This window comes from Periophthalmus magnuspinnatus, chromosome 18 (assembly GCF_009829125.3).
Source record: "Periophthalmus magnuspinnatus isolate fPerMag1 chromosome 18, fPerMag1.2.pri, whole genome shotgun sequence".
Taxonomy (NCBI): Eukaryota; Metazoa; Chordata; class Actinopteri; order Gobiiformes; family Gobiidae; genus Periophthalmus; species Periophthalmus magnuspinnatus.
The window spans coordinates 17,630,657-17,648,340 of NC_047143.1; the positions used below are offsets into that span (position 1 = coordinate 17,630,657).

The 17,684-nt window shown below is 39.0% G+C and overlaps 1 protein-coding gene across 2 annotated transcripts in view; it reads right to left on the reverse strand.

The window, feature by feature from the left end:
* afap1 (actin filament associated protein 1) overlaps window positions 1–17,684 on the reverse strand; it is a 54,360-nt gene that overhangs the window by 3,672 nt on the left and 33,004 nt on the right. Inside the window, exons 7-15 of one of the 2 annotated variants that reach the window (XM_055229166.1) lie at window positions 13,381–13,467; window positions 12,239–12,314; window positions 7,433–7,585; window positions 6,393–6,604; window positions 5,752–5,897; window positions 5,434–5,548; window positions 4,541–4,780; window positions 2,872–2,998; window positions 912–1,076 (exon numbers count right to left, since the gene is read on the reverse strand). In XM_055229166.1, the coding sequence (XP_055085141.1) occupies window positions 912–1,076; window positions 2,872–2,998; window positions 4,541–4,780; window positions 5,434–5,548; window positions 5,752–5,897; window positions 6,393–6,604; window positions 7,433–7,585; window positions 12,239–12,314; window positions 13,381–13,467 (1,321 nt within the window). The remainder of the gene's footprint in view (window positions 1–911; window positions 1,077–2,871; window positions 2,999–4,540; window positions 4,781–5,433; window positions 5,549–5,751; window positions 5,898–6,392; window positions 6,605–7,432; window positions 7,586–12,238; window positions 12,315–13,380; window positions 13,468–17,684) is intronic. The other variant, XM_033983813.2, reaches the window with a different exon arrangement.

A 17,684-nucleotide genomic window follows, 5' to 3' on the forward strand; every position in this document is an offset into this window, starting at 1 on the left:
ATTCCAATATAATTTAGAAACATATCTTTAATATTTACTACTTTGTGCTGTGCTCAACACTAACTGTAAAGGAAACACTTTTAGCATAACTGCGAGTGTTTTCTTACTTTTACCATGGTCACATTTTGACCAATATGTGCAAGCTTTACCGTTTTTAAAAGTTTTGGATCCACTATATACAGTTGCTAGATTCAATTGAAACAAGTCACATTGCACGCACAAGCAAAGAATACCCAGGGCCACGTTAGCCTGCTACTATATAAACAATCTGTGTATTGATATTCTTCACAAACTTTAAAAACCTTTTAAGAGTCCTAAATATTTTCATAGCTTTAATCATATATGATAAAGAGGTCTGAGCTTAAGGTTCAGTTAATGTGCTTGTTTATGGTCAAATCCTCTCCCCTGAATGCACACTGCTCAGCTGAGAGGCAAGCTGTGAGGGTAAAATAAGACGGACATAAAGTAATTCAAAGTGCTTTACAGAATAAGAAGGGCATTAAAATCACACAAAGCAAGACATAATCACAAATAATCAGCAGCACACTGATGAGTACCAGTACCAGCACCTGGTACTGGGCCGATACCCAATACTGCTATCGATATTGGTGCATCCCTAGTATAAATATATAGAAAAAAGTCACACCGGTTCTATGCCCTGTGTATCATTAAGGTTAAACTTTGTACTTTCAATTACTGAACAAGTCAAACAATCATTTCTTTTTAATAATGATTTTTTTTCTCTCCTTTTTAAAAAAAAATACCTTTATATCAGATTACAGGAAATATATACTGACTGAAGACCTCTAGATAGACAAGAAAACAAACTTTTTTTTATTTTTTATTATTAAACTAGAGAATAATTATTCCCTGCTACTATCAAAAAGCATTTATAATTTGTGTTGCCGTACCAGTGGCAGCCTCCAGGGCAGTGCGCAGGTCCCTCCTCTCTTTCTTGAGCTGGGTCAGGTGGTTGCGGATGTCCTGCTTCCTCCTGATCAGCTCTTCGTCTTTGGCCTGGAGGCGTTTGGCATCAGCTTCCACGCGGTTCTTCCCGTACTTGACCTGCTCTGAGCCTGGACAAGCAGGAGGGAAAAAAACAAGATTGGGTTAAAACAAGATTATGTCATAACGTTAACTTTACATTCAACATTGCATTCTCATTTTTAGCGTTTTTATGAAGCTTATTCTTGAAACACCTTGCAGAAATAGTAGATCCAGGTTAAAGGGACAGTTTTTTTCATGCAATAAAGTAAAATTTGTCTTGCCCCAATACATATATGGACAATTTTGAATATTTTTGAAAAGCAGCTCTTAGGGTAAAATGCAACTGCTGTGTTCTGTCTACATCTAATTTTAAAGTGTTTTTGAACTAGGAAGCAAGTAAACGGTGCACTGTGAGTATGCTAGTTGTCGTTAGTGCTGCCGTGACTGGAAGCCTGTCTCTGAAAGTTCCTAATCCTAATTATTCTTTGCGATGAGTTTATAAGCACTTTTCACAAAACAGTCTAGAGCATGCTAACAGCACACCAATGTTACTTCCTGGTTCACGGATGATAAAAATGCTTTAGAATAAGATGCAGAGAGCAGACAGTGGTCTCATTTTGACTTCAAGGGCAATAACACAAAATGGATTTTATTAGATGAAAATATTGGGTACTGCCCCTTTAAGCCATCACTCATCACATGTCATTCCCTGCTCCTTCTGCTTATTTTACCGGAAAATCCACCAGTTACATCCCTGCTGAATCTGTGTATTACAAATCTCTTAATCAAACCACAGCTGACTTGTTCAAATCCTATATTCTCATATGAAACCTGAGTCCTGACATGACACATTTTTTGCTATTTCCATTTCAACATTCGGCGCGGTTACTTGCCTCCGAGTTCGCACATTACGCTAAAAAACATTATTGCTAACCACACAGATTAGCACAACCGCTAAGTATCCCTGCTCCAGCGCTGTGGCCCCCTACATTGGCAGGGAAGTAGTCCGGTCTGGTCCGTGTGCGTCACAGGATTTGTAGTGTTGTTTCAAACCAGGGTAATTGGGATATCCTGCCTGCTCCAAATGGCTGCGGCTGGAGAGGGAGTTTGGTTCTAGAGTAATCAGGTGGTGGGGCTGGGGCCGTGCAGTCTGCAGACCAGTGCTAGAGGCTACAGCCACAGACAGACTAGTGAAATCTGCTCCTATCTCTGTCAGTTCATAATGTTACTAGTTTTGAGTTAAAATGGTTCAATGAAAAATGCAGATGTGAAATATTAGAAAGTTGGAGGCCAAGGCATAAATCAAAAACATACTAATGAAACCCAAAGCTTGTTTATATTTGGTACTCTTTTCATAATGTTATACAAAGATAACATGAATATTTGGTGGTGTAGTGAAATCCATATTAAAATGTAGGGTTTGAAACAATGCCCAGATCTGACAATGTGCTATATTAGTATTTCATTTCAGTTGCCTGACAAGTCCAGAATAATATCTCTCTGTATTATTTATACAGAGAAATATCACGCCCTACTTTACACCTCAAACATGGCTGTGTTTATTGCTCTCCCATTGTTTTGAACAAAATCTAATTTCTCTCACCTCAGATTAACAGTTTAGTGCTTCACTCACTGATTCTGTAGAATTTTTTCAGTCCCCAGTGATATTTTTTTCTTTTCTTCTCTAATTGTAAACAGTGACTGCATAATATAAATTACTACTATAAATGTGTTTTTAAAAAATCATTTTCAACCTTAAAGTCAATTGTTATTGCCATATTTAAAACATATTTCAGAAAAATGGTTTATAACTATTATTTTAACAATGATTTAATCATGGTGTCTGTCCTGAAAAGGGGCACGTCATTGTTTCTGGGTACTCACTTGAACTGTTTCTTCTCAGAGAGGTTGCTCCATTGGTCACACTGACTCCGTTCTTCTTGGCCTGGTTCTTTGGGTCTGTCTTCTGCTTGGAGCTCACACCATTGGCTGCTGGGCCCCGCCTGGTCTGCTGTGGATTACAACAATAGAAATGTCACAAAATATCACTAGCATTCGATTACACAATTCTTAAAGCATTTTCTACACAATTCTTAAATCATGCTAAACACCATAAGGCTGAATTCTGTAGTGGTACTTTAAGGTTATGGGGTCCGTATTAGCGCCTTGAATTCTTACCACACACATAGAAGCAGATGAAAGACCCAGCAGGAGTAGAAACAAGGGGTCCCTACAACACTTTGTGGTCACTTTTGTGGTTCTTAATTCCAGGCTATAAAAATAGAAATTACACACAGCTATTCCTGCTGTTCAGAACAAGGCTTAGGAATACAATGGCCCTTTTTGTGTGGATTGTGTAACTTCTTGTAGTATTTGAAGTGGTAGAAGTACTAGTAGGATTAAGGGGACCTATAATATAATATTACATACAATATAATGTTGTATATTTGTGTACATAAATGCACAAATATTTTGAGGAGTAGGTAACTTAGACTCCATCTCAAAGCCACTAACCACTCCTTTGAAGATAGTGAGCAACAGATCTTAGCCAAAGAAAAGGGGAGGGGAGTTAAAGAGGCATTTTTTTTTTAGGAAAGGCAATCCATCTTTGAACAGAAATTAGGCTTACACGTCATTTATCTCCTATTTGCAACTCCATCCAAGGAAAACAATAGAGGCAGACAGTATGCTAACAGGTGTGAGAGCACTAAATAGGGGCCTGAACGATTATGCAAAATATGACTCAGTTCACACTTAATATATTAATGTAGACCTAGCCAACAATCAGAAACTGTAAACAAAGAGGTGTGTTAGTTTCAGTGTAATTTTTCTTTTGTTATGGGTCATACCTGGACGACAGAGATTACACAGACATCTAGGTAACTTAGTGTTGTAGTTTTGGTGATTTTTTTTTTATCCTAAGACAAGCTAGGTCTTCAGAAATACATACATTACATTTTCATACTAAGAAAATGTGTTGACAATATTTTCAATTAAAATTTTGTTAATTGTTTGGTGCAAAATATCAACATTGCAAAACTTTAGCTCATGTGTTTCAAATGCTCTTATAATGTAACTGTACAATACAATATTACTGAGGGACACTGTAAAAATGAAATTATAAGCCTATACCATACCACATTTACTATAAACTAAGTTGAGTTGGATCCAAAAATAACTTAAAAGGCAACAGTTGGTTTAAATTATAAATAAAAGCTGTACTATGTATCTTTTCTAGTCTCCAATTAATTGTTTTGCCTGTAATGTTGCACAGTAAGGCATTAAACGTTTCATCATGCATGAAGACAAGATGCTACCAGGCCAAGTTAGAAGTCAGATCTGTGGAGAGGAAATAACGCTTAGAGTAAGAATGCATTAAAAGATATGTTTTATGCCATACTGTAGACCATTCCAGGCAAAACATATACATGGAGACAAGCAGGGGCTGGACAATCCAAAAGAAAAGTTACACAGTGTACGTTTAATCAGCACAGTAGAGAGACAGAAGACTTGAGAACATACAGTTATTTGCACAAGAAATGATGGTTAGTACCTTAGCCGCCTCTTTTTTTTTAACATCAGCAGAGAGAAACTTAGAAGAAACCTTAGACACAGGCTGTTTGTAGTGTGTAGTAGTAGTAGTAGTAGCAGTAGTAGTAGTAGTTTTAGGAGGATAGCGAGAGGCCAGAGGTTTAGGTGTAGGTTTGTCATCAATGGGCTCTGCGTTTTCATAGTGCACTTCCTCTATGGGCTGGCAGTGCCTCCTGGGTGGAGTGGAGTACGCATCTGGGTCCTTAGCATGGACCAAGTGTGCAATTTAAGAGAGAGAAGAACAGGGGATACAAACGAGTTAGTAGTTAAGTAGACTGGTAAAGAAAGTTAGTAGGTTAAGTTTGCTAATTAAAAAGCCAACATCATTCAAATCAAAGGGAAGAGATGCATCCTACAATTTGATGTCATCATTTCAATGTCAACTTTATGAGAGATTTGCTAAATAAAAAAATATAAAAAACCCATCACAAACTACATCACCTACATTATTCCATGGAAACTGAAAGTTAAAAACCATAACTTTGGAACATTCTCCATCAAAATAGGTAAGTTTTATGCCATAGTGTAGACGATTATAGGAGGAAGGAACTACATTTCCATGGAAACAAGTGTGAGGGCAAATAAGAGTTAAGTTTGTGGAGATGCAAGCCTTCCCCTCACAGTAAAGACAACGCATGTTTTACTAAGTTTTACAGTGCAATAAAAACAACCATTTTATCTCTATTCTTTGGCTAAAAGCTACATATTTTGGCTTTAAGTTTAATACTAAAAATGGTTTCACTTTTGTTAATTTGTGTTGAAGACATTAAACTTTGAACATGATTTTAACAGTTAAGAAATTTCTCACTACAATATTAAACTACAGGCAGTTCAGAGTTATGCTGGATGCCCTACCATTCCGTTGATGGGCACGTCATCGTAGTGCAGAGCCATCCCTGTAGGGCAGGAGTATCCGTTCACAGGGTTGTCCAGATATGGGTTTGGAGACACAGCGCGTTTACTGGTGAAGCTAGGGGAACAAAAAGCAGATTTGAGTAAGTTCAGTAAGATTTGTTATCAAAGAAGGTCTTGGTATTTTGGGGTTTCAGCTTATATGCAATATTTGGAGGACTTTTCCCCATTCAAGCCTATCATCTTTTTACCTTGACTCTTACATTATTGGTCATCATTGGATAAAATTAGTTGGCTGGATAGAAAAATGGTGCTTCATACCAGAAGGATTGTTTGGCAAGCTGGATGACATTAGCGGTGGTCTCTACATCGATGTAGTCATAGTGAAGTGTGGCAGGGTCTGTGGTAGAACCAGTCTCAGCCAGAAGCACCCCCAACCAGCGACCCATCTCCTCAGAGGACGACGCCTGAGGACAGGGAAGTTGACAAGATTATTTTAGATCATAATTATTGTGTATAACTGGCATCTGAGCTAAAAGCTAACTAAGATTTCTAAACTTGTGTGCATCTGGTAAGCATCTGACCACTAAACATACTCTTTTAATGTTACTGGTAAGGAGACTAGATAATAAAAGACATAAATATCATGAAATAAACATTTTATATACTTAAATATGGAGATTGTTTCATTCATTTGTTTGTGATGGGTAATAGCACTGGTGGTTGTCAATTTGTAGATAATGTCAAACTGTCAGATGAGGGGCTAGAGACACTTTTACCTGTAAATTACATTGTATTTTGGCATAAACCTGACCACATATTAGTGGACCCTAGAACTCACTGTGTCACAACAAAAATCTTGTTTTTAACCATATCCATTTTAGTTCTCCCCTGTGTGTATTAAATAATATTAGCCTATAGAATGTTAAGATGTCTTCTGAAACCCAGCGATTATCCCATACCTCGAGCACAGCCACCTCTTGTGCATTCCGGAGCAGGCGGAAGGCAAAGGGGTGCTTGTGGTCTAGTCCAGGAGACACGTCACAGCCTCTCAGGGGCAGAGAGGCGATGTGGCTCTTCAGGTCGTCCCGATCCTTATGGAGGAGGAGCTGGTTATCACGCAGTCTGCACCAACGCTCACGCCAGCGGTTATTGGACAGCACATTCAAGTAACCTGGAGGGGGATGGCATACAACAAACAAAGATTACATGGATCAAATATCTCAGTATGTAGTACAAAAATTATAACGGTGTATCAAATTATTTTTAATTTGACGTGCTCACAGTGTACAGTAATTGTGTAAAAATACATCAGTGGTGTCCCATTTTTAAAAGACAAGAATAATGGGCTTGTTAGTGGTATTTTCTTCTAAGTTAACAATGTAAAATTATAGACGTTTACATGTTCAGAGAGCTAAAACACATAATCAAAAAAGACATAACAACACTTACCGTACTACACAACTACTATCCCTAAAATAGATGACAAATATGTATAGCTTTTTTCCTGTTTTATACTCTGTAATTTAGGTGCATTTGTTCTAGAAACAACATAGAATGGCTTTTTTCTGGTGGAGGACGTGCTTGTCTCCATGGAGAAACAGACCAAGTTACAAGTCAGATCTGTGGAGAAGAGTACCATCAGAGTAAGTAAGGTCAGAGTAAGAATGTTCATTATAGAGATCGGATTAATGCCATACTGTGGAATATTCCAAGCAAAGCAATAGCATATCTATGGAGACAAGCAGGTGGTGGGCCCTACACCACTGATGTTATATATTGCACCTTTGATAATGATAAGTATAGTTGTTGGTGGTATAAACTGTACAGCTGCCCTGGCCCTGGCACAGACAAGGTGGGTGAAGTGTCTTGCTCAAGAACACAAACATATGCGCTTTTTCTGAACTTTACCCACCCCTGCTGTAATACTTGCTGTATAAAACCATGCCTTTGCCACTTGTAACTAACTACACTAACAGAATAGCTGCTGTCTGGTCCTCACCACATGTGGGCACATCCTCTTCGGCGGAGGATGTCTGCTCGTCTGTGGAAGGCTTCTTCTTGCCAAGCCCCATGATCTTGGTAATCTTCTTCCCTGCGCCCTTCCCCACGGTCCCACTCTTCTGCTCCGACTTTGAGCTCTTCTTTCCCTTTCCTGGAGAGACAAACATGGGACATTTAGACAGGAATTATTTAAACAAAAGAACAACCAGATGTTACAAGTTCAGTGAAGATATTTTTTAATAAGGAGGATAACTACAACTGGCATACAGTGAAGTTACATGGGATATAATTTTAGCTGGGATTCAGATGATATTGCAGCATTCTATAGGTCAATACTATTTAATATAATTGGGGGAAGCTAAAATTATTATTGTTAAACTGCACACAGTATGTTCTTGGGTCTAGTCAATAAAAGAAATAACCAGGTTCAACATGTGAATTTACCTTTTGGAAAAAAGGAAAATGTAATCTATAGGGTAAACTGTCTCTTGTCCTCTATCTCCGAAAACCACCAATAGTGAATTTCCAAAAGTATAAAACTGAGTTGGAGAGCAGATCAGAATTCTGTAATAGAAACTTTGAAACTACATGAAATTAGTTTGACCTGGTTTATGGCGAATATCTGTAATTATTGGGCCTGTCCACATGAAACAAATACTGGCACAAAGTTCAATGTCTTCTCTGTCAGTGCAAAACTAATGAAATACACTTTTGGAAACTTTATTTTGGCTTCAAAAGGCGAAGGCCTAATTCAATCAAAAATGTTAAGCCATAAGATTTAATACGGCAAATTAGGGGAACCAATCCTGAAACAAAATGTGATAAGATTTGACATATTTCTGATTTTCAGTTTTTTCTCTAAAACAGTAATTTATTTTGAACACAATGCCACTACTTCAGTCCCAGCATGCATTGCCTGTGGGGTTGGTTTCCCTCCACAGTGAGACAAGGGAATGACAGTGCACATTCTAATACATCAGGGAAGTTAAGTTCTCTGTCTCTTCTACAGGAGGCTGGACTGGTTTGAACTGGTGGTCAGTCCAGTGTTGCACAAGCACTACTTTGGGTTTTGAGGTAACCACTTGAGGTTCTGAAGATGTTAACAAAAGGTCAATGGGTGCAAAAATATGATATGAGAAAAAAAAAGGGAAGATATAGAAACACATTTTCCATTTTTAGTTTTCAGGTTTGTAGTTACTGACAATTCAAAACTGTTTAACCATATGACAAAACTACTTGTTTTAAATGCGAAACACATGGACTTTTCCTGAGTAATGCAATGATTCTTGTGAAGATAAATGCTCTTTACATCATGCATAGTGTAGTAAAAACAGCTAAATAAGAAATACACTGAGATTAAAATATATAGTTTATGTGGGTTTGCCTAATTTAGAGTTTATTTTATTCACTTTTGTCCTCCTTTTGATAATTTCTTGTTTAAAAGTATAGTGGAAATGGTTGAAATCCACTTTTAGACCTGGTTCAGCCCTAGATTAGACCTACAATATAGAATAGTCCTGTTATATATCTGGTTTAGATCTGGTGGCATACGGAAACCTAAATCTTTTCTTTGGTTGTACTGTGAAAAGGTATGAAAAGTTTGAGAGTCACTCACTTATTACATTGTTGGCAAGGCATTACATTATTGGCTTATTACAATTAACGGTAAAGAAACAACTGCATGACACTATTCCAGACAGTTGTTTCTGAATCATGGTGCAATATCACAGTGGCAGAAAGGACTAAGTGGGCTGGGCTAAAAGTTCAAACTAAAACACATGGTTGAATATCAGGTCCAGGCCTCTTAAATGATGATGTAATCTAACCCTAGCTTCATTTACTATAATGGCATTTTGGCAGATACAATAAGTGTACTCCGGTTTTCCTCTGGGCATTCTTTTCGGACCAAAAAATATTAAATAAATTATTATGTTTTATTATCTAAGATTAAAGAGGGGGTATTACACTTCTGAGGTATTAACTGCTAACACATAACATATTTAGATCACCATGTTACCTTTTTTATTGTTTTTTCAAAAGTTTTATGAGTTCCAATTTTTATAAGTTCCCTTGAGCCCTGCGTTAAGCGACTCGCCCTGCTCGATCCATGTGCATCCTGCTAATAAAACTGAGCAATTACAGCAATTTGCATTAGGTTTGTCTAAGCTGCTATGTACAGTTTTGTATAGAAGACATTTTGATGAGTGAACAACATCGTAACAACATTATAACATGGTAGAAAGCTCAAAAATATCGATTTGGGTAATAACCCCTCTTTAAATATAACTTTGGCGATCAAGTTTCTGTCCCTTAATATGTCTTATGATGTATATGATTCATCAGGAGGTTCTGACAAAGTCCATATTTCTGCTAATCGTGCCTTGGAACTCTGAACAGCTGTACCGATGATGTCACTGTTAACCGCCCCAAAGATTTACAGTCTTTCAAAAACAATTTGAATTTCATCTAAGCATTTCCCCACATTTTTATTTTCCCCCGATGCAACGTGACAGTCACCATGGCGACCTCACAGATGACACCAAACACAATGGAGGGACTGGTTGCAGAAAGCACAGGCCCAGATGTGGAAGCCATTTTTGCAGAGAGGAGGAAAGTGTGATCAGGTGAACTTGATTCCTCGTTACCATCTATGGAAAGAATGCGCCTGATTAAGCTAACTAGCAGCTAAGTGCGGGACTGTAATATGAGGCTAGCTCCAGGAATGCACCCAAAACAGCTGACGTACTTGCAAATGGTTACACAGCAAAACCACCTCCAGCTTTCTAGAAACTGTTGGATTTTGTAAGGAAAGTCATATTTGCATCTCTCACTTAGCTTCAGTCAAACTCCTTCCAACACCACACTATCTTTATGGGGTGTAAAGTACGCAAATTAGAAGGCAAAATTTAAGGACCGCCTTGAAAAAGCATCTCAGGGGGCTATTCAAAATAAATAAATACATTTGGATTAATGATATTCACATTGGTCTCTAAATGCTTAAAGACTAATGGAGCACAACATTCTCGCCTACTGTGGAGCACGCCATGGTTCTGGATTCATTTTCATTTTCTGCATTTTCAGTTTTTCAGTTGAAAAATGTGTTGGTAACTTAAATAACTTAGAAGTCTTCTTAAGAAGACCTATTATGCTTGTGTCTGCGATATAGTTATAATCTATAACACCCGTGGATCACTGTTATATTTTGGGCATTTTAAATCACAATATTCCTTCAAAACAACTTAATAAAAGAAACATGTCCACTAACTTCCGCATTAGAAAACTATGGTGCCCAGTGGGAGCAGATGTCGCCATAAACGCCATCACAACAAAGAGCCGAGCAGCTGTCGACACCTCTGAGCAGCAGAGCAGTGGGTGTGTACCGATGTCAGTGAAAACAGGGGTTGATTGGAAATCACTCCAAATACAACTTCAGAGTGAGGGGAAACAAATATAAAATGGCTAAAAGTTCTGAAAAGTTGATTTTGCATAAATAGATGCGCTTTAACTGTTACATGCTCCTATCTGTGTTGTTTTTGTGAAGTCATCTGTCCACACTGTGTGATCTAATTGGTGTATCTTATCATTCTAGCAGCTGTATCCTCCCTGCCTGAAAAGCACAGAATGATAAGATGAAACTTGTTTGACACTGCGGACAGAAATCAACACTCACTTCTTTTGGGGGACTACATAAGGTTTTACACAACTCCAGTCCATGAATCAGTGCCTCAAACCCCTCTACTGCACCCAGTGGATTTCTGATTAACTGCTGCTCAGGAATCTGCTGTCATAATGTGGGGTAATGGATGATTTTAAAGGGGAGATATAAGTAAAAGTTACATTTTGTAGATTATATAAGTGGAAAGGCAAAATAAAACTTCATTCAGGAACATTGCCAGTTGGACAAACTAAATAAAGGCTGACAGTTGAACTATATACCAATGCCTATTTCCTGACAAAATTCTGACTTCGATACAAGTCACTAATTTTAAATTTAAATGTTTTTTTGTTTTTTTTTCCCGTCTAGTAAACTAGTAAATGAAAATATTACAAGGATGGGTCTTTTTTTTTATAGACCATGTTTATATCAGGGGTGGGCAAACTTTTCGACACACGGGCCACAATGCGAGGGGCCAGGCCAAGATATGTATATATTACATTAGAGGTTTGGCCTGTAATATGTGGCAAAGCATGAATATGCAAGGCACATTGTACAAATGCATTAATTAAATTAAGAATTTATTAAATTTCACAGTAGAAAAACTTTGAACAAGGTTTACCCTTACCCATTTTAATATAATTTGGTCACTTTCAGTGGGCTGGATTAATAAACTCAAAGAACTGTGTGTGGCCCCCGGGCCGTAGTTTGCCCATGTCTGGTCTATATGTTCTTGCTTTGCCTGAAATGTCCCATGGTATGGCATTACCCTCTCTCCTCTCTCCATCTCCATGGAGACAAGCAGATAAGTAAGAAAGTGTGTTTAATAAGGTATTTTTCAGCAATAGAAACACCTACTTGATTAAATGCAAGACAGATGCAGTGCACTGGAACATTACAGGCAAAGTCATAGCCCTCATGGAGATGAACAGACCAGAAAAGTTAGACAAACCTTTAAAAGTCACAAAGTTAAAAATAAATATAAGGCTAACCGTTGAAGTCCCTGTGACATAATTGACTACTCTGATTGCATTCCATAAATTTGGTCTTAGGTGGATTTTCTAAAACCCTTTAGAAAATATAATCTGTTCAAATCTTATGCAAAACACTGGCACTACATCTGCGATAAGAATCATTTTTAGTACCTACCTTGCTCTTTGCATTCAATGACTCCATTCTCATGAGGAGCTTCCCCGTCCGAGCTCGGCCTATCGCATGAAGTCTTCTACAACAATAGAAAAACAATAGCCCAATAAGAAAGCATTACCAACTACCCACAGTAAAAGGCATTAAAGGGGCATCTGCAACATGTTATAGACAAATACTGAGAGCCCGGGTTTGTTTAAGTTGCCAGGAGGGGAGTGGTCTACCACGTTAAAGTGCTCAGATGTAGCTCATTTTCCAGCACAGAAAGTCTTGCTAGGCTCCAGTGTATTCTGCTAATGAAAGCCCGTAATATACTCTGTTCCCTCATGGGCAGTATGGAGTTATGGTTTATTTGGAAAAATTTTACAAGCCCCGTGCATATGCTGAAAAATGTCCATGAAACTCAAGTATACCGTTTTTGTATATAAAACTGTCCATGTCAAAGCCAGATCTTGTCCGATCACAGAAGCTAAGCAGAGCTGGGCCTGGAGAGTACTTGGATGGGACACTACTGGGAATACCAGGAGCCACAGTGGGGCGTCAGTGGAAAAAAACTTGTGTCCTTTGGCAAGACACTTCACCCACATTGTACATGTCTATTAGAACTAATTATATTTATCCAAAAATGAGTAATGGAATTTAAATGTCATATTTGGAGATTATTACTAATGGGCCAAAGATTAAATGCATATGATTGTCATGTTTTTCTAATTATTACTTGGTTTGTGGGGCAGTACCTGTGGTAAATATTTATCATAGTTATAGATTGGTTAATTGGAAGTTTATGGGGAAAAAAAGGTTACAAAAAAAAAGTACAAAAATACAGGAAGTAGTGGTGAGTTCTAAAATGGCATACATCTACCTATGTCGTCAACATAAATTCCATCCAAATGGGGGGGCAATTTATGCAGAAGGTATACATTTTTCTAACATACTGGGCATTAATTTAACAAAATAAAGCTGTTATCTATTTTAATAAGCCTAAACATAGCTATTGGGTAATTTAATGTTTGTGTCATTTTATTTAGTGTCAATTGAAAATATTGTATAGTATGGCAGGGCACTTTGCTATTGTGCTATGCTAATAAATTATACTATATTTTATAGTTATATTCTGTGTATATATTAGCCATGCTATCAGTTACCTTTTCTAACTCTGGTTTAAAAACAGGAGAAGCTGAACGGGTGGGGTCGACTTCCACATGGCCATTGGCACAGACCTCCCTCATCACCTGGAAAAATGGGGGGAAAAAATCAGCATGAAGAATAATAGTATTGATCCAGTATTAAAAGCTAAATTAGTAAGTAGGATAAACGTGAAATAAGGATAGAATGAGAGATTCCACAGTTTAAATTTGAATGGGGCATGTCAAGGGGGAAATGTGTAACAATAAATCAGTTCTGTGTTGTCTGCATCTAATTATAAAGCATTAGCATGCTAGTTGTTGTTTTATCATCATGGCAAAACTTCGCCCTATCCTCTGAAAGTTTTGAAAAGCACTTATAAACTCATGGTGATTAATAAGCTAATTAGAACAATTGGAATGCATAAGGTAAGTGTGGAATAACACAAATAATTTTTAGATGCAAGCCTGCTCACAGTAAGGTCTTAAGATTTTCTGGTTTTCCAGTGGAATAAAAACATCCATAATGACAAAAACAAAACTGTGTTCAGTCTAATTTGTGGCAAAACATTACAAACTATGGCTTTAAGAAAATTACATTTTTTGTATTTAAAAAAATCCTCTAATTTACCACCATAAACAACTATTTTAGGCTTGAAAAGCATTATGGATGAGTTGTGCTAAATTGGTCTAATATTCGATCTTAATGTACCATACTTGAAATAAAGTCAATGGACTAGAAAATTATAGTTTTAAATATCCAAATTTCAAGTACTTCTCAAAACTAGATGGGAAAACACACAGCACCCTTCTGTGATATTGCAGATCTTTTTTCCAAGAGGATAAAGTTCCAACATATACTTGAGATTTAGCGCTTTAAGCTCGGAGTAACTGCAGACACTACGCAGTCTGCTCCTCACATCAGCTCCACAATGCATTTTACTACATCCATGAAATCCTTATGCAACAGTGTCTGATGGCTCTGAATGAGATCTGCAGAGCTTCGGACCGGGCGACGCCGTGCATTACCATGACCCCGGCGTACTGGAGACCTGGCAACCCAGCCACCACCGCCGCCACCACCAGATCTGGCAATGTGAGCAGCGTGCCGAAAATGAGAAGGCAGATGTACGTTACTAATTCACATGCTAAACTCCCCAGCCCTTTCCACAAGCATGCTAACGTCCGTGGTATTGGCAGGGAGCAGGCATAATTGGGTTTTGCGGGGGGAATGACAGGCTGTGGCTCCATGGGTTTGGCTGGGAGAGGGAGAGAGAGGCCGGGGAGCAGGACAGACAGACAGTTAGTACATGTCTATCAGTTATGCTAAAATACAGGGAGGGCGTGGGGGATGCATAGTAAATAGAGGGAAATCTAATATAGATCTAATATAAGAGCGGTGATTTGTAAGTATTTTATAAGTATAGATTCATTCTAATTTGTGAACTTGTACAAATATACACAGTGTAAGACATGACAACTGATGTCCATTACGCAGTTGTTTTCACTCCAAAACACATCTAAAACTTAAAATTCTACAAAATATTTTAATAACTTAACAGTTTATAAAGTTTTGGAAATTTCAGAAAGATTGTATATAAAATCCATGTCCGGAGATCTGGTCGTCGAGGTCCCCGCCTTCGACTGCCGCCCAGATTTCTCTGCACCCGCCCCTCATGGCTCCTCTCGCAGGTGGTGGGTCCACGGGAGTATGGGGTCCGGGGCTCTTTGCTAAGGGCTGTCCGGTCCCTGTATGACCAGAGCAGGAGCTGTGTTCGCATTGCCGGCAGTAAGTCAGACCTGTTCCCGGTGCATGTTAGACTCCGCCCGGGCTGCCCTTTGTTACGGGTTCTGTTCATTATATTTATGGACAGAATTTCTAGGCGCAGCCAGGGGTCGGAGGGAGTCTGGTTTGGGAACCACAGGATTTCATCTCTGCTGTTTGCAGATGATGTTGTCCTGATGGCTTCTTCGAGCCAGGATCTGCAGCAGGCACTGGGGCGGTTTGCAGCCGAGTGTGAAGCGGCTGGGATGAGAATCAGCTCCTCCAAATCTGAGGCCATGGTTCTTGACCGGAAAAAGGTGGCTTGCCCTCTCCGGGTGGGTGGTGAGTCTCTGCCTCAAGTGGAGGAGTTCAAGTATCTCGGGGTCTTGTTCACGAATGAGGGAAGCGTGAGATTGACAGGCGGATCGGTGCAGCGTCTGCAGTGATCCGGTCGCTGTATCGGTCCGTTGTGGTAAAGAAGGAGCTGAGCCCAAAGGCAAAGCTCTCGATTTACCGGTCAATCTATGTTCCTACCCTCAACTATGGTCATGAGCTCTGGGTAATGACCGAAAGGACAAGGTCGCGGATACAAGCGGCTGAAATGGGTTTCCTCCGCAGAGTGGCTGGGCGCACCCTTAGGGATAGGGTGAGGAGCTCGGTCACACGGGAGGAGCTCGGAGTAGAGCCGCTACTCCTACACGTTGAGAGGAGCCAGCTGAGGTGGCTTGGGCATCTGCTCAGGATGCCTCCTGGATGCCTTCCTAGGGAGGTGTTCTGGGCATGTCCCACCGGGAGGAGGCCCCGGACACGCTGGAGGGACTATGTCGCTCGGCTGGCCTGGGAACGCCTTGGGGTCCCACCGGAGGAGCTGGAGGACGTGTCCGGGGTGAGGGAAGTCTGGGAGTCCCTGCTTAGACTGCTGCCCCCGTGACCCGGCCCCGGATAAGCGGAAGAAAATGGATGGATGGATGTATATAAAATTTTACATATTAAAGCCTTTAGTTAGCACATAGCAAATTAGCCTCCAGCAAGCTTTTGCTTGTTTAGTTTTCTGTAAAGCATATATAAAAAAAATTAATGGAAAATATACTTTGGTATATTGGCGGACGGTCACTGTTCAGCTCCAAACTTATAGTGTCCTCACATGTCAAACCAAATCAGCTTTAAGACCGAAGCATAACCTTTAATATAAACAAAAGTATTATACATAGCATTTGAGGACATTGAAGTGGCTATATGCATAGTTCCTACGTTGGTGCCATAACCATATCAAAGAGAGCACGACTGAAACATATTCAAGTTCCACACAGTTCACAGTGTACTGCCATCTGTGTTGATAAAATCTTGTTTATAAAGACTGGTGGCTTTGGGTTCTAAAGAAATCTTCAAAACTGTAGGCACTTTTGCATGCATAGCTTAAATACCCAAGCACAATATGTATTTATAGACCCTACTATACCCTACTTTTTGTGGCATTTATGGTGAACAACACAGCACTGTAAAGCATGTGGAAAGGTCTATTGGGGATACACTGGGTACATTTACATGGCCAGTAAAAATCTAGAATAATAAGACCATATAATTAGATCTGATTTTTGCCCTATTTTGCATAATTTTCCTTGTCAAAGCCTGTGCGAGCAATCAGAAAGAAATCACATTACTCAGATCAGATGTTAACTGTTTACATGACATTTCAATAATCTGATAACTGCAGAAATCAGATACTGGTCATATTGTGGTGACCATGGGAACATATCCGTTGTTAGAATTGAACATTTTAATAAAGTAATAGTATAATAGTATAATTTTCAAAGCCTGGTTAAAGTAGACAGCTTAAGAAGAATGGGGTCACAGGTCAGTGTTGAAATCTGTGTTACATAAACACATCATTAGCTAACAGTCTGTGAAAAGCATTACTGCAGCAGAACCTTCTCTAGAGATCATTGTCCAGGATACTGGAGTTATGAAGTACCCGGACACAAGTTTACTTACTGTAAATGCACTTGGACTACAGTGTATGTCATTTCTTCAAATAAAGGAAGTGTATTTTTGTCCCTGAACCTTGCAATATAAATGTAATTATGAAAGATGTACAAAAATATACGTTTTGAGCATCACAGTTGAAGATTGCACAAAGCTAGCTAGACTAGAAAGAGGAAAAAAAAAGGTTACCAATAATGAACTTTCACAAGGCAATAAACGGGGAAATTTTTGTTTAAAAGTTTAGCTACAGTTTACTTTGAGAGATTGCTTGTGGATACATGCACTTTTCTTGCCCCAGCTAAATGATAAACAATTACTGATTAACATGTGGGGAATTGAATCAAGATGACTTGGTTTTCAGATTTTTTGGAAGGCCCAACCTCTTATTACTTCAAATGTTTACAGGGAAGGTAGTCTTTATTGTCCCCCATAAAGAAATTTGTCCTATGCTTTTGACCTACCAATCAATGCCACTGGGGCAAAATGTCAAGAGCAGTGGGTGCCGCACTGCCAAACTTGGGACACATGGTATTTTCAGAAACAGCAAAGATTAAAATTAAAGGTGATGATGTTTTGT